This window comes from Gorilla gorilla, chromosome 5, assembly GCF_029281585.2.
Source record: "Gorilla gorilla gorilla isolate KB3781 chromosome 5, NHGRI_mGorGor1-v2.1_pri, whole genome shotgun sequence".
NCBI classification, from domain to species: domain Eukaryota; kingdom Metazoa; phylum Chordata; class Mammalia; order Primates; family Hominidae; genus Gorilla; species Gorilla gorilla.
In genome coordinates, this window is record NC_073229.2 from 97,803,591 (window position 1) to 97,829,539 (window position 25,949).

Here is a 25,949-nt window from a genome sequence, read left to right on the forward strand (position 1 = left end):
ATGAAGGGGAAAAGACCAGACACAGTGGCTCATGCCTGTAATCCCAGCAACTTGGGAGGCTGAGGTGAGCAGATCGCTTGAGCTCAAGAGTTTGAGATCAGCCTGGACAACATATTGGAACCTCATCTCTACTAAAAATAAAAAAAAGTTAGCTGGACGTGGTGGCATGTGCTTGTAGTCCCAGCTACTCAGGAGGCTCAGGCGGGAGGATTTCTTGAGCTACAGTTATAGTGCCGCTGTACTCTAGCCTGGGTAACAAAGCATGGCCCTGTCTCAAGAAAAAAAAAAAAAAAGAAAAGAATAGAATAGACAATGAGCAATCAGAGAAGGGTAAATTGAAAATGTCTCAGAAGCCAAGGGAAGAAGAAGTTCCAAGAAGGAAGGTTTAATAGTTAATAATCAATTCTCTCAGGTCAGAGAAGAGAAGATGAGGACAGAGGAAAGAACATTGGTGACACTTAAGTAAATGGCTTTAAGTTGAATGTTGGAAGCAAAAGCAAATTTGAGGGAATAAATGGATGGTGAAAAATATAATCAAAATTTATTCTTTCCAGAAGTTTGGTGGTTGAAAGGAGAGAGGTGGATGGTCTCTCAAAAGGCACATTAGAAAGGTGAAAGTGGTTAAGGCAAAGGAGAGGGTGGATAATTCCTGGGTTAGAAGTGGTGAGATCAGTATTGGGGCAGAGGCAAGTGGATTATCCTTAAAAAACCCTCATACTTTCTTCTTTGAAGAAAGAAAGAAATAGAAGAGAATCATTAAGGAAAGAAATATTTTGAGGTATGAAATTGAGATGAAGAATAAAATTGAAATACAGTTTTAGGAAAACTTATCTACCGACTTGTAAATTGCACAGATCTGGCCACCACTTTATAGGAAATGGGGGTAAAAGTTAAAAGTAGTGGCAGACCAGAAAGAGAAACACAGGATTGGAGATCTTCCCTGGTGGTGCCCTAAACTGGGTCACCGCTGGATTGTAGGAAATTAGAATACAGGGGCAGGAAGTCATATTTGTATCTGGGAGAGCTAACACAGGGAGGAGAGAGAAGAGGAAAGGGCTGTTTACGATGAAGATATGCCTCAGTTGAAGCTCGAGAGGACTGGGTGGAGTTACTTTATTACTGCCATGGTTGTCAGTGAATTTGTAATTCACTATCTCTTGGTGTGGGCCAAGATGACCAAGGTGCAATGATAAAACTTGTCTAGGAGGATTAAAGTGGATCTTGGTCTTGCTCTATCTCTTTCACTCTTCACTTACCTCGGAGAATTCTATGAGGTGACTTTCTTCCGTTGCAAGGCTCAGGGTGAAATTGGTCAAAGATTTGGTGGAGGGGGTAGCAGTAGGTAGGTAGATGACAGGTCTATAGGTTGTTAGTTCTGAAGAAACGATTCATAAATTAAAATCCGAAAACCAGACTGGTAAAGAGCTTGGAAATAAATGAAGAGGAAAATTTTTAAAGAACACCTAGTAGCTCCCTTTTGGCAGGGCTGTGTTAGGAATTTACATTTATGAAAATATAGCTGGCAGAAATGATTTAGTATTACAAACTTAAGTTTCACTGCAATATATGTTAAAGCTCCTCAGGAATATAGATAAGACAGGGAATTTATTATTCTGAGCAATTCAAATTTATTCAGCACCAAATTGCATATGGCACAATGCTGGGTGACATAAATATTTGGTGACCACATGAGGTTCCTGTGCCTGTGCTCTTCGCAGGGAAGCAGAGTAGGCTTCATTTGACGTGTCAGCCCAAGTTGATTATAGAGGCTTGTTCGGGTGCCGTGTTGACAGTTTCAAAGTCAAGCCTGGGTTTACTGGACTAGAGAACTGGATGAATTAGCTGTGTCTGCCATGGCCATGGGAGTTGGGGAGTGTGGTATGAATGCTGCGAAGGATTCTGTAGCCCATCCATAAACTTTATTTATGGATCAGTTGAAGAGGAATGGTCTAAGAGGAACAGTTATCTACGTAGCTACATAGGGGCTTGAGGTAGTAACAACATGGATAAGAAAGAAAAGACAAAAGAGTGGGTGTATCCAAATAGTAAATGAGAGTGGAGTAAGCTACAGAGGAGGAACAAGGAGGGAAGGGATATGAGGTTATGTTTGCACTCCTGTTTTGGAAGGAATAGCTGGGTCTGTCCTGCACTGTTTGGGAGGCACAGTGGGTTAGAATGGGTGCTCAGGAACCACACTGAAATTGAACCCTAGCATCACCTAATAGTAGTACCCACCTCATAGCATTGTTGAGAGGATTAAATGAGAATACTTAAGAGCTGTATCATCCAATATGGTAGCTACTAACCACATGTGGTTTTTGAGGACTTGAAATGTGGCTCATACAAATTGAGATGTGCCAGGAGTATAAAATACATAATGGATTTTGAATACTTAGTTCCAAGAAATGCATTAAAACTTATGATTTTAAAATAATGATTTCATGTTCAATGTTAATATTTTGGACATACTGAGTTAAATAAAATATGTTATTAAAATTAATGTCACCCAATTTTTTCTTTTTTTGGCACATAAAAGACACCTAATTTAATAAATATTAGTTATTATTTTCTCTTTTATTATGCAGTTAAGAACTTTGATTTAAAATTATTATCTTTTTATATATATATATTTTTATTATACTTTAAGTCCTAGGGTACATGTGCACAACATGCAGGTTTGTTACATATGTACATGTGCCATGTTGGTGTGCTGCACCCATTAACACGTCACTTACATTAGGTATATCTCCTAATACTATCCCTTCCCCCTTCCCCCATCCCACGACAGGCCCCGGTGTGTGATGTTCCCCGTCCTGTGTCCAAGTGTTCTCACTGTTCAATTCCCACCTATGAGTGAGAACATGCGGTGTTTGGTTTTTTGTCCTTGCAATAGTTTGCTGAGAATGATGGTTTCCAGCTTCATCCATGTCCCTACAAAGGACATGAACTCATCATTTTTTATGGCTGCATTGTATTCCATGGTGTATATGTGCCACATTTTCTTAATCCAGTCTATCGTTGTTGGACATTTGGGTTGGTTCCAAGTCTTTGCTATTGTGAATAATGCCGCAATAAACATACATGTGCATGTGTCTTTATAGCAGCATGATTTATAGTCCTTTGGGTATATACCCAGTAATGGGATGGCTGGGTCAAATGGTATTTCTAGTTCTAGATCCCTGAGTAATCACCACCCTGTCTTCCACAATGGTTGAACTAGTTTACAGTCCCACCAACAGTGTAAAAGTGTTCCTATTTCTCCACATCCTCTCCAGTACCTGTTGTTTCCTGACTTTTTAATGATTGCCATTCTAACTGGTGTGAGATGGTATCTCATTGTGGTTTTGATTTGCATTTCTCTGATGGCCAGTGATGATGAGCATTTTCCATGTGTTTTTTGGCTGCACAAATGTCTTCTTTTGAGAAGTGTGTGTTCATATCCTTTGCCCACTTGTTGATGGGGTTGTTTGTTTTTTTTCTTGTAAATTTGTTTGACTTCTTTGTAGATTCTGGATATTAGCCGTTTGTCAGATGAGTAGGTTGCAAAAATGTTCTCCCATTCTGTAGGTTGCCTGTTCACTCTGATGGTAGTTTCTTTTGCTGTGCAGAAGCTCTTTAGTTTAATTAGATCCCATTTGTCAATTTTGGCTTTTGTTGCCATTGCTTTTGGTGTTTTAGACATGAAGTCCTTCCCCATGCCTGTGTCCTGAATGGTATTGCCTAGGTTTTCTTCTAGGGTTTTTATGGTTTTAGGTCTAACATTTAAGTCTTTAATCCATCTTGAATTAATTTTTGTATAAGGTGTAAGGAAGGGATCCAGTTTCAGCTTTCTACATATGGCTAGCCAGTTTTCCCAGCACCATTTATTAAATAGGGAATCCCTTCCCCATTTCTTGTTTGTGTCAGGTTTGTCAAAGATCAGATAGTTGTAGATGTGTGGCATTATTTCTGAGGGCTCTATTGTGTTCCATTGGTCTATATCTCTGTTTTGGTACCAGTACCATGCTGTTTTGGTTACTGTAGCCTTGTAGTATAGTTCGAAGTCAGGTAGCATGATGCCTCCAGCTTTGTTCTTTTGGCTTAGGATTGACTTGGCAATGTGAGTTGTTTTTTGCTTCCATATGAACTTTAAAGTAGTTTTTTCCAGTTCTGTGAAGAAAGTCATTGGTAGCTTGATGGGGATGGCATTGAATCTATAAATTACCTTGCGCAGTATGGCCATTTTCCTGATACCAAAGCCTGGCAGAGACACAACAAAAAAAGAGAATTTTAGGCCAATATCCCTGATGAACATCGATGCAAAAATCTTCAATAAAATACTGGCAAACCAAATCCAGCAGCACATCAAAAAGCTTATCCACCATGATCAAGTGGGCTTCATCCCTGGGATGCAAGGCTGGTTCAACATATGAAAATCAATAAACGTAATCCAGCATATAAACAGAACCCAAGACAAAAACCATATGATTATCTCAATAGATGCAGAAAAGGCCTTTGACAAAATTCAACAGTGCTTCATGCTAAAAACTCTCAATAAATTAGGTATTGATGGGACATATCTAAAAATAATAACAGCTATTCATGACAAACCCACAGCCAATATCATACTGAATGGGCAAAAACTGGAAGCATTCCATTTGCAAACTGGCACAAGACTGGGATGCCCTCTCTCACCACTCCTATTCAACATACTGTTGGAGGTTCTGGCTACGGCAATCAGGCAGGAGAAAGAAATAAAAGGTATTCAATTAGGAAAAGAGGAAGTCAAATTGTCCCTGTTTGTAGATGACATGATTGTATATCTAGAAAACCCCATTGTCTCAGCCCAAAATCTCCTTAAGCTGATAAGCAACTTCAGCAAAGTCTCAGGATACAAAATCAATGTGCAAAAATCACCAGCATTCTTATACACCAATAACAGACAAACAGAGAGCCAAATCATGAGTGAACTCCCATTCACAATTGCTTCAAAGAGAATAAAATACCTAGGAATCCACCTTACAAGGGATGTGAAGGACCTCTTCAAGGAGAACTACAAACCACTGCTCAACGAAATAAAGGAGGACACAAACAAATGGAAGAACATTCCATGCTCATGGGTAGGAAGAATCAATATCGTGAAAATGGCCATATTGCCCATTTTTTTCTATTTTTTTTTTTAGTGCACATCTTTAAAACATGTATCACAATGCTTGGTACATAGAAGACACCGAGGGAATGTTAACTATGTTGTACCTGGTGTTTCCCAGTATCAGATATTAATACTGATGGCTGACCACAAGCCTGTGGCATGAGTCCAAGTCTCCCTGATGATGACTCATTTTGGCTTAGGTAGATCTTCAATCTTATCCCTTATCCCTTGAGGAAGAAGAAAATCTCCCTAAAGAGAGCCACAGGGGTCGGCAAAATTTCTGTAAAGGGCCAGATGCTAAGTGTGTGGGTTTTGCCAACCTTCAGGTCTTTATTGCAGCTGCTCAACTCTGCCTTTATAGCTGGGAAGCAGCTGTAGACGGTTCATAAACAAATGAGCGTGGTTGTGTACCAACAGAACTTTATTTATGGATGCTGAAGTTTTGAGTTCATATAATTTTTACTTATCATGAAATATTCTTCTTCTTTTGATATTCCCCCCAGCTATTTAGAAATGCAAACCCATTCTTAGTTCATGAACTGTACAAAAAACAGGCGTGGGCCAGACTGGATCTGTAGGCTGTGGATTGCTGACCCTGCCATTAAAAATGCCCTGTACATTTAGCAGCCGAGAACCTTGCTTGACTCTGGGTTTTTCATTTGTACTTAACCTAACATTTACTTTATAGTGTACCATTTTATTTATTTTACTTTTAGTAGGTTTGTGTTTGACCTGCTTTTTTTTTACTCAATGTTTGTGTTTGACCTGCTTTTTTTTTAGACAATGGAACAAAACTTTGTTTATGAAACTCAAATTTATTAAGATATTTGTAAGCAAAGGGAAATAAGAGAGAAAAATATAAAAGGAGTATGTAAGGGACCAAAGGAGATTTTTTGTTTGGTTTTGTTTTGCTCAGAATACTTGTGTTTTCTGTGTAGACTGAATTTACCCAATAGTTTTTTTGCCTTAAAGTGACATTAAACTGTGAAGCAGAAACATTGTATTTTTAAAATCGTACTTTAAGTTTTTAAAATATTTTATTTTTATAGATTTAGGGGGTACATGTGCAGTTTTCTTACATGGATATTTTGGGTAGTGGTGGAGTCTGGGCTTTTAGTATAAACGTCAGCCAAATAGTGTATGTTGTACCCATTAAGTCATTTGTTATCCCTCACCTCCCTGCCATATGAATCTCCAATGTCTATTATTTCACTCTCTAAAAAATATTGTATTTTATACAAAAATTAGCCGGGTATGGTGGCGCATGCCTCTAATCCCAGCTACTAGGTGGGGCTGAGGCAGGAGGATTGCTTGAACCTGGAAAGCGGAGGTTGTAGTGAGCCGAGATCATGCCACTGCACTCCATCCTGGGCAACGAAGCGAGACTCCATCTCAAAAAATAATTGTATTTTAAAGTTTTGTTTTCCATGAGTTTGTGGGGGGAAAACCCTTATTTCTCACCTTATCTGTTGATCAAAGAAACTGCTGAAGAATGAGGAAAAAAATTTAGTAAATTGATAAAGAGATCAAAATTTTCAGCTAAAAAAGTGATAATAAATTTATTATTGCATAAGACTGAGTAGCAAAAGGCTGCCAAAAATAATTAAGCAGCAAACACTAAGTCAGGCATATATATATATCTAGTGGAAAATCCACTTTTTTTTTCATAGAGAGTATTTCTGTACCTAGTTGGATTTCCAGTTACACACTACTCCTTCCCTTCAATGATTTTCCAAAGTTATTTGGTGAGGACAGATGTCAGAAGAGGCAGCATATAATGGTATTACAGAGTATGTTTAAAAAGTTAAGGAAAGGTTAGTTTTTGTGTATGCTTATTACACAATTTAAAAATAGCTCTGACTCTATTTGTAAATCAAATGGCCAGTTCTCAGGCTGTGCCAAATGGGAAGCCTTCAAACAAGGTTTCCTCTGAGTTACTTAAGCAGCACTGGGAAGGAGAAAGCATCTGAAAGGTTTTTGAGATTGATTGTCTCTGGTTATGCACAGAAATGATTGGAGTTTTATAAAGTTATCTATAAAAACACTAAGAAGAACCTTACATAACAGAGTGTGTCTTTAGTTAGTGATTTCAAAGAGTGCCATACTGGATTTCAAGAGGTGGTGACCATTTTCTGTGTCTGAATGGAGCCTCGCCAAAAGGGAGAAAAATGTTCACAACAATTTGCAAATACTATCTATTTAATTCTCAACCTAGCAACAGCAGAGAAAGAGATTATTATTCCTCTCTCATCTATGCTGCCCCCACTCTCCTCCCCGCTGCCCCCGATTTTATGTTTTGGTTGTGTAAATTATTGCTAAATGAATAGAACTTTCAAATAAGTCCTATGCTAGGACTTCATAAGTGCCTAGGAAATTCCAAGCTGTATTTGTAAATTTAAAGGGAAGATCAGCAGAAAAAAATGTCACGTACTTAAAATCGACTTTTTATTAAGGACGCATGAGACCAGTGAGTAGGCCTTAGATTGGATGTGTCCACATATCCTCTGAGTCGCTCCCTGGATCCAGCAAGAAATAGGGGTGGGTGGGACATCTCTGTCCCTACACCATAGCGTTGGGGAAGAGTCTTTGTATTTTGTATTTTTATTTTTTTTTTAATAGAGATGGGGTCACACGATGTTGCCCAGGCTGGTCTTGAACTCCTTGCCTCAAGGGATCCTTCTGCCTCAGCCATCCCAAAGTGCTGGTATTATAGGCATGAGCTGCCACGCCTGGCCTGGGTAGGACTTCTGTTTCTAGCTCTGTATCTTTCTTGCATCTGTGAACAGATAAGGTCATGTGTCTGAGCAGTAGGACCCAGGCATGCAGTTGAACTGCTCGTCCAACTTCTCTCTGGTGAGAGAATTCCTCAAAGATTTGACTTGATTCAGAGCTGCATTAAAAACAAAAGACAAAACAAAAAACACTTCTACTATGAAATGAGATTTCCTGCACTTCAAATCTGTTTAGCTTGTTTTGAAGTGCCAGAATGCTTGGCCTCCAATTAGTCAATCTCCGAGAGCCTTATTTGGATTGTAGACTCCCAACTGTTTTTTTACTTTCTCCTTGCTGATGTCATTGGATAAAAATAAATTACCACCCCTCCCCCGTCGTTCTTCATCTTTGTAAATTTGCTGCTGGTGGGTGGTAGCTGGTATCAGACCAGGGCAGGAAGGAAGCACATTGCTTCCTCCAGTTATGGAGCTAGCATAATAGTCAACCCCTGATGATTTATCTTAATACAATGAAAAATAAGTAACTCTCAATAATAGAGGGTGCTGGTTTGTTGGGGCGAAGCTCACTGCAGTTTGTTTCTATTTTATTCCAGTGTGGGACATTGTGGTGGATGCTGTGTTTTAGGGCCCAGATCGCTCTTTAGGGATGAAGGACTTTTTCCCGAAAGCTGCTAGGAGTGTTGTGCCCGGCTGCCTTCAGAGCCAGTTGTCTCTGATGATCGTATCAGCTAGAGAATTGCCTTGCCCATGGTGGCCTCCCTCCTGGGGATGGCCTGTATTATGTGACTGATTGACGTGGGGTATGGAGGTCCAGCCCTTTCGCTCCAGTTCAGGACAACTCTCACTGGCCCTGACTGCTTCTGAGCTGCCCTGGTGGATGCCTCTTTGGAGCCTGCATTGCAGCCCCACTGCTGTCTCCCCTAGTGCAGTTTCCCCCTTTCTCTTCTGCAGGTGCTGATCCACCGAATACTCCTTAGTAAACCTGCATTGTAATTACCGTCTCAGAGTTGGCTACTGTTTAACTTTCCTTTGAAGAGGAATGTTTCAGATCTTGGAATCAACTTCAAACATGTCAAAACTGTGTAGTGTGAAGAATTGACATGAGTTGGGAAAGTCTTTCGTTTTTATATCCTTTTCAGAGTTCTTGTATGACAAAATATTTTAGAGTTAGCTCCGCTACTGCAGTGCTTGGAGTATAACTCTAAGTTTCTTCTAAGAGAAACTTCATGGAAGAAGAAACCACAGGTTTTGGTGAGTGATAAACTTAGAGTTGAGGAGAGAAAAGAGTTCAAGATGATTGAGATTTTGAACATCCATGATTGAGGAAGCGGTGATAGCAACATATACAAACAGGCTATACAGGCAGTGGAACTTTTACTATAATCAAAGATATGTATAATAAAAACAATGGTGAGGCACAAGGCTGGATCCGGTGGCTCACGCCTGTAATCCCAGCACTTTGGGAGGCTGAGGCGGGCAGATCACTTGAGGTCAGGAGTTCGAGACCAGCCTGGCCAACATGGCAAAACCCTGTCTCTACTAAAAACACAAAAAATTAGCCAGCTGTGATGGTGCTTGCCTGTAGTCCCAGCTACATGGGAGGCTGAGGCATGAGAATCTCTTGAACCCGGGAGGTGGAGGTTGCAGTGAGCTGAGATTGTGCCACTGCACTCCAGCCTGGGTGACAGAGCAAGACTCTGTCTCAAAAACAAACAAAAAACCAGTGATGAGGCACGGTGACTCACATCTGTAATCCTAGGGCCTTGGGAAGTCAAGGTGGGAGGATCACTTGAGCCTAGGAGTTTGAGAGCAGCCTGGGCAACATAATGAGCCCCCATTTCTACAAAAAAGTAAAAAAAATTAGCCAGGCATGGTGGCCTGTGCTTGTAGTCCTAGTTACTGGGGAGGCTGAGGCAGGAGGATTGCTTGAGTCCAGGAGTTTGGGGTGGCAGTGAGCTATGATTGCACCACTGTACTCCAGCCTGGGTGACAGAGTGAGACCCTGTCTCCAAAAAAAAAAAAAAAAAAAAAAAGATATGTATAATAAAACCAACTATACAACTGATTCTTTTTTTAATTTTTAATTGTTGTGGATACATAGAAGGTGTATATATTTACAGGGTACATGAGATACTTTGAAACAGGCATGCATTGTCAACAACCACATCATAGTAACTGGGGTATCCGTTCCCTCAAGCATTTGTCCTTTGTGTTACAAACAATCCAGTTATACTATTTTAGTTATTTAAAAATGTACAATTAAATTGTTATTGACTACAGTCCTCCTGTTGTGCTATCAAATACTAGGTCTTATTCATTTTTCTAACTATTTTTTGTGCCCATTAACCATCCTCACTTGCTCCCTAACCCTTCACGTGACTCTCCCCAGCCTCTGGTAACCATCCTTCTACACTCTTATCTCCATTATTAGTTCAATTGTTTTAATTTTTAGCTACCACAAATAAGTGAGAACATGCAAAGTTTGTCTTTCTGTGTTTGGCTTATTTCACTTAACATAATGAGCTTCAGTTCCATCCATGTTGTTGCAAATGACAGGATCTCATTCATTTTTATGGCTGAGTAGTACTTAATTGTGTACATGTACCACATTTTCTTTATCCATTCATTTGTTGATGGACACTTAGGTTGCTTCCAAATCTTAGCTATTATGAACAGTGGTGTAACAAACATGGGAGTGCAGATAGCTCTTTGATATACTGATTTCCTTTCTTTTGGGTATATACTCAGCAGTGGGATTGCTGGATTGTATGGTAGCTCTATTTTTAGTTTTATGAGGAACCTCCAAACTGTTCTCCATAGTGGTTGTGCTAATTTTCATTTCCATCAACAGTGTACGAGGGTTCCCTTTCCTCCACATCCTCACCAGCATTTGTTACTGCCTGTCTTTTGGATAAAAGCCATTTTAACTGGGGCGAGATGATATCTCATTGTAGTTTTGATTTGCATTTCTCTAATGATCAATGGTGTTGAGAGGGCCTTTTCATATACCTGTTTGCCATTTGTATGTCTTCTTTCGAGAAATGTCTATTCAGATCTTTTTCCCATTTTTAATTGGATTATTAGATTTTTTCCTGTAATTTGAGCTCCTTATGTGTTTTGGTTATTAATCCCTTGTGAGATGAGTAGTTACAAAGATTTTCTCTCCTTCTGAGTTGTATCTTCATTTTGTTGATTGTTTCCTTTATTGCACAGAAGCTTTTTAACTTGACGTGATCCCATTTGTCGATTTTTGCTTTGGTTGCCTGTGCTTGTGGGATATTGCTCAAGAAATCTTTGCCCAGTTCAGTGTCCTGGAGAGTCCCTCCAAAGTTTTCTTTTAGTAGTTTCACAGTTTTAGGTTTTAGGTTTAAGTCTTTAATCCATTTTGATTTGATTTTAGTGTATGGTGAGAGACAGGGTCTAGTTTCATTCTTCTGCATATGGACATCCAGATTTCCTAGCACCATTTATTGAAGAGACTATCTTTTCCTCAATATATGTTCTTGGCACCTTTGTCAAAAATGAGTTCACTGTAGGTGTATGGATTTGTTTCTGGCTTCTCTATTGTGTTCCATTGGTCATATGTCTGTTTTTATGCCAATATCATACTGTTTTGGTTACTATAGCTCTGTAGCATAATTTGAAGTCAGGTAATGTGATTCCTCCTTTTTTTTTTTCTTTCTCAGTATGGCTTTGGCTATTCTGGGTCTTTGGTGGTTCCATAAAAATTTTAGGATTGTTTTTTCTATTTCTGTGAAGAATGCCATTGGTATTTTGATAGAGATTGCATTAAATCTATAGATTGCTTTAGGCAGCATGGACATTTTAACAATATTGATAATTTCAATCCATGAACATGGAATATCTTTTCATTTTTTTGGTGTCATCTTCAATTTTTTTCATCAGTGTTTTATACTTTTCATTGTACAGATTTTTCACTTCTTTGATTAAGTTAATGCCTGGGTATTTAACTTTATTTGCTGCTATTGTAAATGGGATTACTTTCTTGATTTCTTTTTCAGATTGTTCACTGCTGGCATATAGAAATTCTACTGATTTTTTTTTTTTTTTTTTTGAGATGGAGTCTCGCTCTGTCACCCAGGCTGGAGTGCAGTGGCGCAATCTCGGCTCACTGCAAACTCCGCCTCCCGGGTTCAGGCCATTCTCCTACCTCAGACTTCCAAGTAGCTGGGACTACAGGCGCCTGCAACCACGCCCGGCTAATTTTTTGTATTTTTAGTAGAGACGGGGTTTCACCGTGTTAACCAGGACAGTCTAGATATCCTGACCTCGTGATCCGCCCGCCTCGGCCTCCCAAAGTGCTGGGATTACAGGTGTGAGCCACCACGCCTGGCTTCTACTGATTCTTGTATGTTGATTTTGTATCCTGCAACTAGACTGAGTTTATCAGTTCTAATCGTGTTTTGGTGGCATCTTTAGGTTTTTCCAAATATAAGATCATATTGGCTGGGCGTGGTGACTCATGCCTGTAATCCCAGCACTTTGGGAGGTGGAGGAGGGCCACATCACTTGAGCCCAGGAGTCTGAGACCAGCCTGGGCAACATAGGGAGACCCTGTGTCTATTTATCTTTAAAAAATAAATTAATTAAAAATATTATATCATCTGCAAACAAGAATAATTTGACTTCTTCCTTTCCAATTTGCCTGGCCTTCATTTCTTTCTCTTGTCTGATTGCCCTAGCTAGGACTTCCAGTACTATGTTGAGTAACAGTGGTGAAAGTGGGCATTCTTGTCGTCTTCCTGATCTTAGAGGAAAGGCTTTCAGTTTTTCCCCGTTTAGTATCATACTAGCTGTGGGTCTGTCATATATGGCTTTTTTTATGTTGAGGTATGTTCCTTCTATATGCAGTTTTTTTGAGGGTTTTTATCATGAAGAGGTGCTGAATTTTATCAAATTTTTTTAAATTATCAATTGAAATGATCATGTAGTTTTTGCCCTTCATTCTGTTGATATGATGTATCACATTGATTGATGTGCATACAACTATTTTTTTTTTTTATATTCAGAGTCAGTGCAGAGCAGTGGTTTAGAGCTCAGGCCCATGAGTCAGGTGGTCAGGGTCAGAAGCTTGGCCCCACTACTTTTTGTCTGTGTGACCCTGGGCGAGTCATTTCACATCTCTATGTCTCAGTGTTCTCATTTGTAAAATAAGGGTAATAATACTTAATAGTATTGTTGTGAGCTTTAAACTCAATGTATGTAATGCTTTAGAACACTCTGTAAGTGGTATGTACTATTATTATTATTTTATTCATATAACTAAAAAATTGTATTCTGTCTGATCTGTTGGTTGTTTCATTGTTGCTAAACACAAATTTAAGTCTTCTATCCCCGTGACCAGTTCTGTCCAATACAAGTATAAGTCAACTACATAAGTTATTGGAAATTTTCTAGTAGCTGCACTAAAAAAAGAGAAACAGGTGAAATTAATTGTAATAATATATTTTATTTAACCCAATAATTTACAAGTATTATTAGTTCAACATTTAATCCCTATAAAATTATTGACACGACATTTTACATTTTTTTTGGTTGTAAGTCTCAGAAATATGGGGTGTATTTTACACTTGCTGCTTATTTCAGTGGCTCAATAGCCACATGTATTTAGAGGCTCCTGTATGTGACTGAGCAGCTTTAAAGAGTTGCTAGTTAATCTTGCTCATTTCTGAAGTGTTCCAGTCAACTGTTGCTGTGAAACAAGCTGCCCCCAGATTTAGTAGATTAAAACAACAATGGTTTATTATTTCTCACAATTCTCATTTAGCCTATACACGCTAGATTGATGATTATTGCCATTATTTTTGTGATAGTTGTGAATTCCACGATAGTTTTTGAATTCCACGATTCCTTCTACATTTATTAGTTGGAATTCTGTGGTAAGGAATAACTCTTTCTTCTCTTTCACTCAGTCATATATTTAATTGTACATCAGCATGAACTCATAGATTCTTGTTGTATTCAGTAGGTTGTAACCCATTATTTATTTTATTATTCAAGTGATCTGACCATAATATTTTAAATTAAGAAAACACTCTCTCCACACATGCTCAGGTACCTGATAAGATCAGAACAAATTCTGCTACATGGATGGTATTCTCAATTCCATCCCCCAACACCCCCGTATTGCAATGTTTAAATGTTTCAGCCCAAATATTTCACAGGGTCTACTTGCAGAGCCCCATGCTTCTCTTCAACAAATGTTTTTACAGGACAAAATTTGTCCAGTAAATTGTCTCTATTTATGGTTCCTTTGAAAGTTTTACCAAGTTTACTTGCTGAAATATCCTAGGGCTTTTCAATTTCACTTCAATTCAGTATAGAATATAATAAGTCTTTCCCATTAAAAGTAAGCTTAATGAACAGAAGTTTCTTCCTACAAGGTAAGATACTCCCAAAGTACAACTGGTGTATATCCAAAGATATGAAATCAGTATGTTGAAGAGATAGCTGCACCCCCACATCCACTGCAGCATTATTCCCAATATCTAAGATATGGAATCGATGTCAGTGTCCATCAATGGATAAATGGATAAAGAAAGTGTGGTATATATACGTAATGGAACACTATTCAGCCATTTTTTAAACAAAAAAATGTAAAAAGAAGGAGGTCTTGTCATTTTCAGTGACATGGATGAACTTGGAGGACATTATGTTAAGTGAAATAAGCCAAGCACAGAAAAACAAATATTGCATGATCTCACTTATATGTGGAGGGTAAAAAAAAGATGAACTCATAGAAACAAAGGGTAAAATGGCAGTTACCAGAAGTGAAAGGAATGGGGAGATGTTGGTCAATAGACACAAAATTTCAGTTATACGGGAGGAATAATTTCAAGAGATCTAGTGTACAGCATGGTGACTATGGTTAATATCAACATATTGTATACTTAAAAATTGCTGAGAGTAGATTTTAATTGTTCCTTTCCACAAGTAGTTATGTGAGGTAAGGCACATGTTAAATAGTGTGGTTTAGCCATTCCATAAGTTATACCTCATTCCATAAGGCATACATCTATCATCTGTATGTCGTATACCATAAATATATTCAATTATTACTTGTCAATTAAAAAAGAATAAAACATTTTCAAAGTTAATTTATGTGCACATTAAACCCATCCTAGAATAATATTTTGCTAACCAAAAAAAGATCCAGGACAAATGCTAAATCAGGATGCTGGAATAACAGTGTCAACTGGGATAATCCTGGTGAGGCCTCATCTTATCCAAAGACCCCCTTTTGATAGGGCCAGGCCTCCTGGCTACTGCTCTCTTTCTGGCTGTGGTCTTTGCTCACCCAGCTCTTTGGTTTGGTAGACTCAGGTTGATCTCCACTGCTTTGCATTTGCTGCTCTTCTGCCTGTAACATTGTACCCCTCCTTGCTCATATGCCTAATTTCTCCATATCCTACAACCCTAGACACTGGCATCATCTTCTCTAGGTGCCTTCCCTTCGTCCCTCCAATGTGCTCCTTGTCTTACCTGTACTATGTATATCTGTTCCACGATACTTCCTTCTTCACCTTTTTGAAACACCATGTTCAATATCCTGTTATTTAAGAGTCTTGCTCTTTGCTTCCTATGATAACAGTTATTAGATGAACTGATCTGTGCTAGGTGGTAAGTGATGGTGATGAATTACTTATCTGTTCCTGAAAACATACTTGTATTTCATGGAGGCCCACTGGGGTGGTAGTCTTCAAAGTGAGTGTGCACACGTCTAAGAGTATATAAGACCATTTATAAGGATGGAAGTAGACAATGTAGTAATTTTTATTTCTTTTTTTTTTTTTTTTTGAGACAGTATCTCCCTCTGTAGCCCAGGCTGGAGTGCAGTGGCACGATCTTGGCTCGCTGCAAGCTCCGCCTCCTGGGTTCACACCATTCTCCTGCCTCAGCCTCCCGAGTAGCTAGGACTACAGGCGCCCGCCACCACACACGGCTAATTTTTGGTATTTTTAGTAGAGATGGGGTTTCACCATGTTAGCCAGGATGGTCTCGACCTCCTGACCTCATGATCCACCCGCCTCGGCCTCCCAAAGTGCTGGGATTACAGGCATGAGCCACCCACGCCCGGCCAGTAATTTTTATTTCTATTATTTTATTAAGCAAAGCTAAGAAGTTAAAGTGTTTCTCTTTTTCTTTTTATTGATTGATTGATTGATTTTTGAGACAGAGTCTCGCTCTGTTGCCCAGGCTGTAGTGCAGTGATGTGATCTCAGCTCAACCGCAACCTCCACCTCCTGGGTTCAAGCAATCCTCCTTCCTCAGCTTCCCAAGTAGCTGGGACTACAGGTGTGCCACTATGCCTGGCTAATTTTTGTAGTTTTTAGTGGAGATGGGGTTTTGCCATGTTGGCCAGGCTGGTCTCTAACTCCTGACTTCAGGTGTTCTGTCTGCCTCAGTCTCCCAAAGTGCTGGGATTATAGGTGTGAGCCACTGTGCCTGGCTATAAAGTTTTTCTAATGTTTAATATTTTGGTTGAGAAAATACGTGTATATAATTTTATCAATCTAATTTGACATTGGTAAGGTATACTAAATATTTTTATTGATGGAGTACTCTATCATAAAAATTTGAAGACCACGTCTATAGGGGCATATGACATCCCCAATGGAAAACTCTTCAAGCTTTTTGACACTATAATAGCTAACATATTTCAAGTGTTTTCTATGTGTCACGTACTGTTCTATATGCTTTACAGGTATCAACATACGTATTCCTTATAACCACCTCATGAGATTGATATGATTATTAGCATCCTCATCTTATGGATGAAAAAAATTGAGCTAGAGAATCAGGCAATTTGTTCAAGGACAGGGCCAGTACATATCAAATTCTTGATGTGGTCTGATTCCAGATGCTGCTAGCTTAACCCCTGCTGTGTACTGTGCTGTGCTCTGGTGCCTCTGCTCTCACATGATAGACCCATTTGGCTTCCTGAAGGAGAGGGACCACATCTGTTTTGCACATTGTGCTAGTTTTTAAATGAATGAAGGAACTGGGGCCTATTATTTCCTTCTCTCTCTTTAAAACCATCTTTTGCTCCATTTTATTTCCCAAGGGCCTGCCATCTTCGATAGGAACTTTGGACAAGTTCTCTTTTATTTTTAACATGAAACCATTTTTCCCCTTGAAATAAATAGATCTGATGAGAAATTGGCATGAGTTTAATTAGCAGTCCTATGTATAGAAACTTTACACGAAAAAAGTCTGCATCACCCCAGTACTCATGAGTCAGTTATGAGTCCCAGCTCACCCCTGACATGACTAATGCCTTCCTTTCTTCCTTTATCACGAGCGTATGAGGACAAGAAATAAACCTCAGACTACTTCTGTACAGTGTGTGAAGTGTCCCGCAAGCACGTATAACCTTGAAATAGCAACAAGGGCAGCAGCAACAACGACAACAAAAATGATAATGGCAAAGAGAAGCAGAACCTAATGTTTTTTGGGTTTGCCCACTGATACCCTTTTAATCCTGATTTTTAATTGTTTGGCACAAAGATATGTAATAATTTCTTGGGTCTTCTGGGCATTTAAATGTCATTTTGGTTTCACCAAATGTATTTATGATTCCACCTACACATGTAAGAGTATTGGGAGAGTTTTGGAAGGTTTGTATTCTATCATCATATTCAAATTGTGCTAACTCTGTTTTCTTTTCTGTTTTCCTTGTAGGCTCTTTTAAGACACTTACTCTTCCATCAGTAAGTATCCATTTAAAAAATTTGGTTTCAGAAATATATTGTATCAGTGAACTAAATAAATTAATATTTTATTGGTTTTTATGTCAATTCACACATTTCACATTTCATGTAAGTTTGGCTTGAGTTTAGTTCAGCCTTCAGATTATTTATGAGTAATATTATTTCAAGGAGATTGATTATGAGGCTCTTCAAACTCTTGGCAGAGATTTTCCTCTTGTAAAATAGAAGACTTCACTGAAGGAAACTGGCCTGGACTATTAGCACAGAAATCTGGACTGGTCATAAAAAGGAACGAGACCATGTCCTTTGAAGGAACATGGATGGAGCTGGAGGCCATTATCTTTAGCAAACTAAAATAGGAACAGAAAACTAAACACCACATGTTCTCACTTATAAGTGGGAGCTGAATGATGAGAACACATGGACACATAGAGGGGAACAACAGACACTGGGTCCTACTGGAGGGTAGAGGGAGGGAGGAGGGAGAGGATCAGGAAAAATAGCTAATGGGTTCTACGCTTAGCAACTGGGTGATGAAATAATCTGTGCAACAACCCCCATGACACAAGTTTACCTATGTAACAAACCTGCACTTGTACCCCTGAACTTAAAATAAAAGTTAAAAAAAACAAGGCATCTGGGCTGGTTTGCTCCTGCTTCTGTCGTAATGAGCCTTCTAGTGTGGAACTCTGCTCCTCCGTTTCCTTGTGCTTGAAAAGAGCAGTGCCATGCTGAGACATACTAGAACTTGAGGCAAAAGGAAAAATCAGTAATATTGACCCTGTCTTTGTTTAAAACTTCGACTTCTTTGTTTATAATTTTTTGCATTAATTTTGATATTTTAAAATATTGTATTAAAATATTATTTTCTTGATTGCTAAATTTTTTGGTACCCCCTTAAATTTTGCACCTTAGACAAGTGCCTCACTCACCTCACCATAGCCCTGGCCTTGGAAAAGAGAATGAAGATACCATCTTTATCTCACAGCATGTCCTGGAGTGAAATGAGATGTGGAAGTGTTATAGCACTTGCTATAGAAATGGAAAGGAGTTATTATTTTGTTGAGAGATTCATAAAACCTTATTATTAAATGTTTGTGGATGAATCTTCCTATAGCTTTGATTTGGAAGTTTATACTTTCATTACTATGCTTCGTTTTGAGGCTTTACATGCTTAATGTACAGTATAGTAAACCACAGCATCCAACATCAGGTGCAGTTTGATATATGTACTTTTCTGAGAACAGAGGACTAATGACTTAGGCCCTGACACATTGTATACTTGATTAGTATCAGCATTACCTCATAAGCCAGGTTCGCTCATTACCTTAAATTTTTTTTTTTTTTTTTTTTGAGACAGGTCTTGGTCTGTTGCCCGGGCTGGAGTTCAGTGGCACAATCATGGCTCACTGCAGCCTCAGTCTCCCAGGTTCAAGCAATCTTCTCACCTCAGCCTCCCGACTACTGGCATGTGCCACCATGCCTGGCTGATTTTTTATTTTTTGTAGAAACAGGTCTCCCTATGTTGCCCAGGCTTGTCTCAAACTCCTGGGCCCAAGCATCTCTCCTGCCTTGGTCCCCCAAAGTGCTGGGATTACAGGAGTGAACCACCACGCCTGGCCCACTTAGAACCTTTTGAAAGTTACTTGTCAAGCACATTCAGAAACCACATTTATTTTGGGGGGTTCATAGAGAATATTATACTCTCAAACAATACTTTATAAAAATTACTTAGTATGCTATATCTATTCTGTTTGTTACATATTATATTTGTACTTTCTTTCCTAAGAAATATACTGCTGCTAATAATAGAAAGTGGAAGAAAAAAGGCATAAGCAGGCAGAAGTGGGGGAAAAAAACCCTGCAATCTTTGTGGCAATAAAACATTAGATTGCATTAAAATAACCTAAAACATTAGATACTGGCCCCAGTGCCTGGGCGCAGAACTTTGTTGAAAGGGTATTCCAGTGGTAAGATGAAAATAAATCCTGTGTCATATATTTGCTCTATAGCAGAAGGAGGGTGGGGTTTAAGCTCAGGAATCACAGCCTAAAGCACAATAATTGTCTGGTTTCCTCAAAGGAGTTTGCAGTTTCACATACCGGAAGTGTAGAAAGGCTGAACGGAGAAGGCGGGGCAAGGGCATGAGAGTTTCTTTCAATGATACTAGTATAAACTGTACGTGTCTGAGCTAATATTAACTAGAAATTTGTCTACTACACTTCTTTTTTTTTTTTTTTTTTTTTTTTGAGACAGAGTTTCTCTCTTGTTGCCCAGGCTGGAGAGCAGTGGCACGATCTCGGCTCACTGCAACCTCCGTTTCCCGGGTTCAAGAGATTCTCCTGCCTCAGCCTCCCGAGTAGCTGGGATTACAGGCATGCACCACCATGCCCAGCTAATTTTTTTTGGTATTTTTAGGAGGGACAGAGTTTCGCCATGTTGGTCTGGCTGGTCTTGAACTTCCAATCTCAGGTAATCTGCCTGCCTCGGCCTCCCAAAGTCCTGGGATTACAGGCGCGAGCCACTGAGCCCAGCCTACTATACTTCTTTTAAGTCTTAAGTATATGAAATACTAACTCTGACGTCTAGTATTTGTCTTAAATATTATGTCATTTCAATTGTATATAAATATAGCTATTATCTATTGAAAGCTTTATTAGAGATTATATTTTGGAGTGTATCTCTTTTTAGTAAAGCACAGTATGAAAGACTTAGAAATAAAGTGTATGGACAAATTTGATAATGCTTGACAAAAAAAGAAGGCTCTGCATTTTAATGAGTTTTCAATTAAAGCAGAACCAACTTTTTTTTCCCCCAGTGAGAACATACCTGTGAATAGAACCACCTTTTAAAGTGCACTTGCATTCTGACATTTGTAAGTGTAATATTTTAAATTATTTTTAAGGTCTTTATGGCGTTTTAGTGTAAAATATAAATATTTCAAGAGTGTGTTAACACAAATGTTTTTTATTTCTGATTTACTCATTGTACTTCAAGACACTAAAATAACCCCCAATATGAAGTAAATAAAAAACATAAATTGAGACAATATAAATATTGTTTTGTACACAATATGGCAGAAAAACTTCTTTTGTTCTCTTTGTCAAATGAAGGAGTGGTTTTATTTGATTAGAAATGTTTTTAATGTGTAAGTATAATTACTAATATATTTTTAATGGAAACTATCATCTTAGATTTCTCAATTTTATTTTGAAAAATTGTCTCCGTTATGTTTGGTAACTGGCATTATTCCTGAAGTATATGAGGCTAAATACTATTGTGTTGTCTCAGTTTCCTTACAGCAGTGAATCTTTCAGAGAAGGTGAAATGGCTTTAGACAGCCCAGATTAGAATAAATAATCCTTATGTATTGTCTAGCAAGAATGTTTTTGAATGTGCTTACCTTATGTATCCTAGGCAGAGAGCTATCATCTCAGAGAGTTTGCATTTATGTATACACGAAATAGACGTGCCTAAGTGAGAGTCAACACACCCAATCCAGAGGCTGATTGGTATTCTGTTGGTCAAAGCTTTGGGATATTGTCAATTCCCAGACTCTTGTCCTGCTTTCAGACAGCCTCTCACTGTGGGAACTGCACCTTCCTCCAGCCCTGTGCCCTCTGGTCAAGGAGTCCAAAATCTCTGTGGGTAAATAATTGACTCCTGTTTAAGAGCCATGGAAATCACTTATCAAGGAACAGCTTTTTTTCCCCCTTTCCCCCACCAATTTCGGGAACCTTTTTCAGTAACTGTGGCCCCAAGAAGGCAGAAGGCAATTTACCAGTAAAGATGCAGGAGCTTCTGTTACCTCATGGTGTCCACTCTGCTGTGGGCAGGTTATAACCCACTCCAGATCTGGCACAGAGAGAGAAACTTTTATAAAAATTGCTTAAAGTCAATAATCTTTTCTGCAGTCTCATTATGCGCCCCCATTGTTAACCATGGAGCACCGAGGTCTGCATTGACACCACAAGACTCTGGAGCACCACCCAGAGTACGTGGTGACACCCCGAGACATGTGGTGATACCCCATGCTTCATACAGGCACCCAGGTCTAATGATTCACCAAGGCCCATATTGTCATCTCTGGGTGGCCTGCCCTGGGACTAACACTGAGTCTTTGAGGATCCCAAATTACCTAAATTTTATATATGGCAAGGTGGGGTTTTTAACGGGGAAAAGTTAAAAAAGCAAATTAGTTAAGGTAACCCAAAGGAGCAGGAAGATAGTCAGTAATGTTTCCCCTGAGTCCGTGTCAGCTCCCTGAAGGAGGATAGAGTAGGAGGTAGAATAAAATGTTTTCGGGCATATTTGCGTTTATTTTAATTCTCTGACCCTTTAGGCTGCTTGTGGTTAATAGGCTTCTTTAGCTCTAGGCCTCTGTGTCATTAATTTGACATCAGTCTTCAATCTAGCATCTGTTCTGGGGCCTCTGTGCCACTAAAAATGATAAACATATCAAATCATGAAGAGCAATCCCATCAAATATATTTTTAAACATGAAATATTTAGAAATTGATGCCATTTATAAGCATATAATATTCTGGTTCCTGGTGTATGTATTTTCTTGTTTATAGTATTCGGAAATCTGATTCAAAGAGTCTGAGGACTGAAGTATCACTTGAGAAAATAGAATTTAAGTTTGCAAGTTCCAGGCTAGACTCTGCTCTACCAGGGCGCAGGTCTTTGGTTCATGTTGTATCCCAAGTACCTAGGACGTCCTGGTACACAAAGGGTGCTCAATAAACACTTCTTTAGGCTGGGCGCAGTGGCTCACATGTATAATCCCATCACTTTGGGAGGCCGAGGTGGGTGGATCACTTGAGGTCAGGAATTCGAAACCAGCCTGGCCAACATGGTAAAACCTTTTCTGTACTAAAAATACAAAAATTAGCCAGGCATGGTGGTGCACACCTGTAGTCCCAGCTACTTGGGAGGCTGAGGCAGGAGAATCGCTTGAACCCAAGAGGTGGGGTTGAGATTGAGCCACTGCACTCCAGCCTGGGCAACAGAGCAAGAGTTCGTCTCAAAACAAAACAAAACACTTCTTTATTGAAGAAAAGCAAAAATTGACACCAGAAGTCATTTGAAGGTGACATACTGATTGTTTTTCCTAACATTTTATTATTAACTTTTCAAATATACAAAAAACTTGAAAATGTTTCATAATGAACACTCCTATACTTGCCACTTAGGGTCTACCATTAACATTTTACTATACTTGCTCTGTCATACATCTATCCATCTACCCATCTTTCTATCCATCCATTAGTTCATCTTATTTTTAAATGTATTTCCAAGTAAATTGCAGATATCAGTACTCTTCTCCCTAAATAGTTGCTGCTGACCGTTTTATTGTTGACAGTGGTTTCTTGCACTTTCTTCATATTCTTAACCACATTGATAGCATTCTGATGTCTGCTATTATTGGAAAATCCCCTTTGAGCTATCTGTAGACAAAACTTATTTGCAAAAATGAGTCAGGATATAGTTTCGGGACCTCAGTTTTAATATGAAAATCAACTAAAAGTCAAGCATGCTAGTTATCTATTACTAAGTAACTCTAAAACTTTGCTTCAAACAACAATAAATTAAACTTTTATTACTTCTCACAGTCTTTGTGGGTGAAGAATTGGGAGCAATATGGTTGGGCATTTCTGACTTGGAGTCTCACGAGGTTGCAATCAAGATATCAGCTAGGGCTGCAGTCATCTGAAGGCTGCATCAGGGCTAACATATTCTGTGAGGCAGCTCATTCACTAGGCTGACACGTGGTTGTTGGTGGTTGGTGGGAGGCCCTGGTTCCTCCCAATGTTGGCCTCTCCACAGACTTCTCTAGTGTCCTTACCACACCACTCTGGCTTCCTCCAGAGTGAGTGATCCAAGCGAGAAAGAGAGACAACAGGGAAGGAGGTATTCTTTTTCTGACATAGCCTAATTCTAGGATTTAGAAAGAAATCACTAAGTCTGGGGAATTAGGCTTCACCTTTTGAAGGGACTAAAGTCAGAGAATTTTTGGACATATTTTAAAATTACCACATCAAGGTGTGTGTGTGTGTGTGTAGTGTGTGTGTCTGAAATGATTTTAATAAGAATATCCACCTGAGGGATTGTTGTGAATTAAAATGATATAGTGCAGGCAAACTGCTCAGTATGGCTCTGGTCTGCTAATGCTAGAAGGTAGGACTTCTATTGTTATTATTATTATTATTATTATTATTTTGAGACAAATTCTCGCTCTGTTGCCCAGGCTGGAGTGCAGTGGCACGATCTCGGCTCACTGCAACCTCCATGTTCAAGCGATTCTCCTGCCTCAGCCTCCTGGAGTAGCTGGGACTACAGGCACATGCCACCACACCTGGGTGATTTTTGTATTTTTAGTAGAGATGGGGTTTCACCATGTTGGCCAGGCTGGTCTCAAACTCCTGACCTCAGGTGATCTGCCTGCCTTGGTCTCCCAAAGTGCTGGGATTACAGGTGTGAGTTACCGTGCCCGGGAAGGATTTCTGCTATTAATAGTAGTAGTAGAAGTAGCAGCATCATCATCCCTACCAAGACTATGACACATATGTGCAAGATGCATTAGGAGAATGCATCTTAGAAAACAGGTTGAGAGAATATAGCAAGAAACAAATTTTGTGCAGAAGAGCCTTTCATCAGCTGAATGCCTCAAATAGGGTGAGCGTGGAAAAGAAGGTTGAAGGATGTTAGATATTCTGACCTGCAATAACTGTTAGGGAGGATGAATTTGCACTTGGAATAGGAAATGGCAAGGTGACTCCTGCTGAGGGAGAGCAGTGGGCTATGTGTCCCCCATTCCAGGAGCCCTGTGATGTAACTGGAGAGCAAACTGCAGGAAGTTAAAAGAGGGAAAACAAATTGTTTAACTCTGATGCCTGGGAGGGGCAAATTTTCAACATCGCAGTTACTTTTGATAATACTGTGTATTTACTTTTTTAATTCTAACTTGCAATTAAAACATTTTTGAGGTAAAATAATGAGACCTTGATGTGTGATCTCTTTTTCCCCCCAGCTACCTCTGAACAGTGCAGATGAGATTTATGAGCTACGTGTAACCGGACGTACCCAGGATGAGATTTTATTCTCTAATAGTACCCGCTTATCATTTGAGACCAAGAGAATATCTGTCTTCATTCAGACAGACAAGGCCTTATACAAGCCAAAGCAAGAAGTGAAGTTTCGCATTGTTACACTCTTCTCAGATTTTAAGCCTTACAAAACCTCTTTAAACATTCTCATTAAGGTAAGTGCCAGACAGAAATGAAGCAAGGAATTCTAGCCATCTTACTAAACCCCTCTGGGAAGTTCTGCTTGTGTTATTGACACTGGAATATCTTAGAATTCACCTAAGATAAGCTTCCCTCCCAACATGGAACTCCTCTAATAGGAAAGAAGGTGGTGCATGCAGCACTGGGTTAAGAGCTCAGCCTCTAGAGTCAACCTGCTTGAGTTCCAGGCCTGGCGTCTTCATTGATTTATACAGTTGTCAAACATTTATTAAACTTCTGTGTTCCAGGCACAGCGATAGGGCAATGAACAGAAGAGATTAAGTCCCTGCTGACCCTGAGTTTATTTTTCAGTGGGTAGTAGGAGACAGACATAATAAATAAACACACAAATATCTATTTATAAAGGGACAGATATGTATGTATTTGTGTGTGTGTATGAGAGAGAAAAAGGGAGTGAGAGACAGAGAGTTTGTGTTTGCTACTTTCTTTCTTTCTTTTTTTTTTTTTTTAGAGATGGAGTTTCACTCTTGTTGCCCAGGCTGGAGTGCAATGGCACGATCTTGGCTCACTGCAACCTCTGCCTCCTGGGTTCAAGCGATTCTCCTGCCTCAGCCTCCTGAGTAGCTGGGATTATAGGCATGTGCCACCACGTCTGCCTAAATTTGAATTTTTAGTAGAGACGGGGTTTCACAATGTTGGTCAGGCTGACCTCGTGATCCACCCACCTCAGCCTCCCAAAGATGCTGGGATTATAGGCGTGAGCCACTGCGCCCAGCATGTTTGTTGCTTTCTCTAGGGTTGTCTGGGAGGACTGATTTGAGCAGAGAGCCAAAGGCAGTAAAAGAAAATAAGCCCATACAGAGGGGGAAGCACATGGAAAGGCCCTGAGGGGGAGCTTGTTTGGCGCATTGGAGGAACAACAAGCTGGCAGTGTGCTGGAGCCCCGGGGCGAGGGGACAGGTGCTAGGACATGAGGTCCTATACAAGTAGGTGGGTTAGGATGGGGCTCATGCAGGGCCTTATTGGCCATGATAGGCACTTTGAAACTTATGCTAAGTGAAGTGAGAATTCACTGGAGAATTCTGAGGCGAGACTTGATGTAATC

At 39.5% G+C, this 25,949-nt stretch overlaps 1 protein-coding gene across 1 annotated transcript in view; it reads left to right on the forward strand.

Annotated features, from left to right (window-relative positions):
- Positions 1 to 25,949, forward strand: part of CD109 (CD109 molecule) — a 134,110-nt gene that overhangs the window by 9,475 nt on the left and 98,686 nt on the right. Inside the window, exons 3-4 of the mRNA XM_019028821.4 lie at positions 17,566 to 17,594; positions 24,628 to 24,858. Of these exons, the coding sequence (XP_018884366.3) occupies positions 17,566 to 17,594; positions 24,628 to 24,858 (260 nt within the window). The remainder of the gene's footprint in view (positions 1 to 17,565; positions 17,595 to 24,627; positions 24,859 to 25,949) is intronic.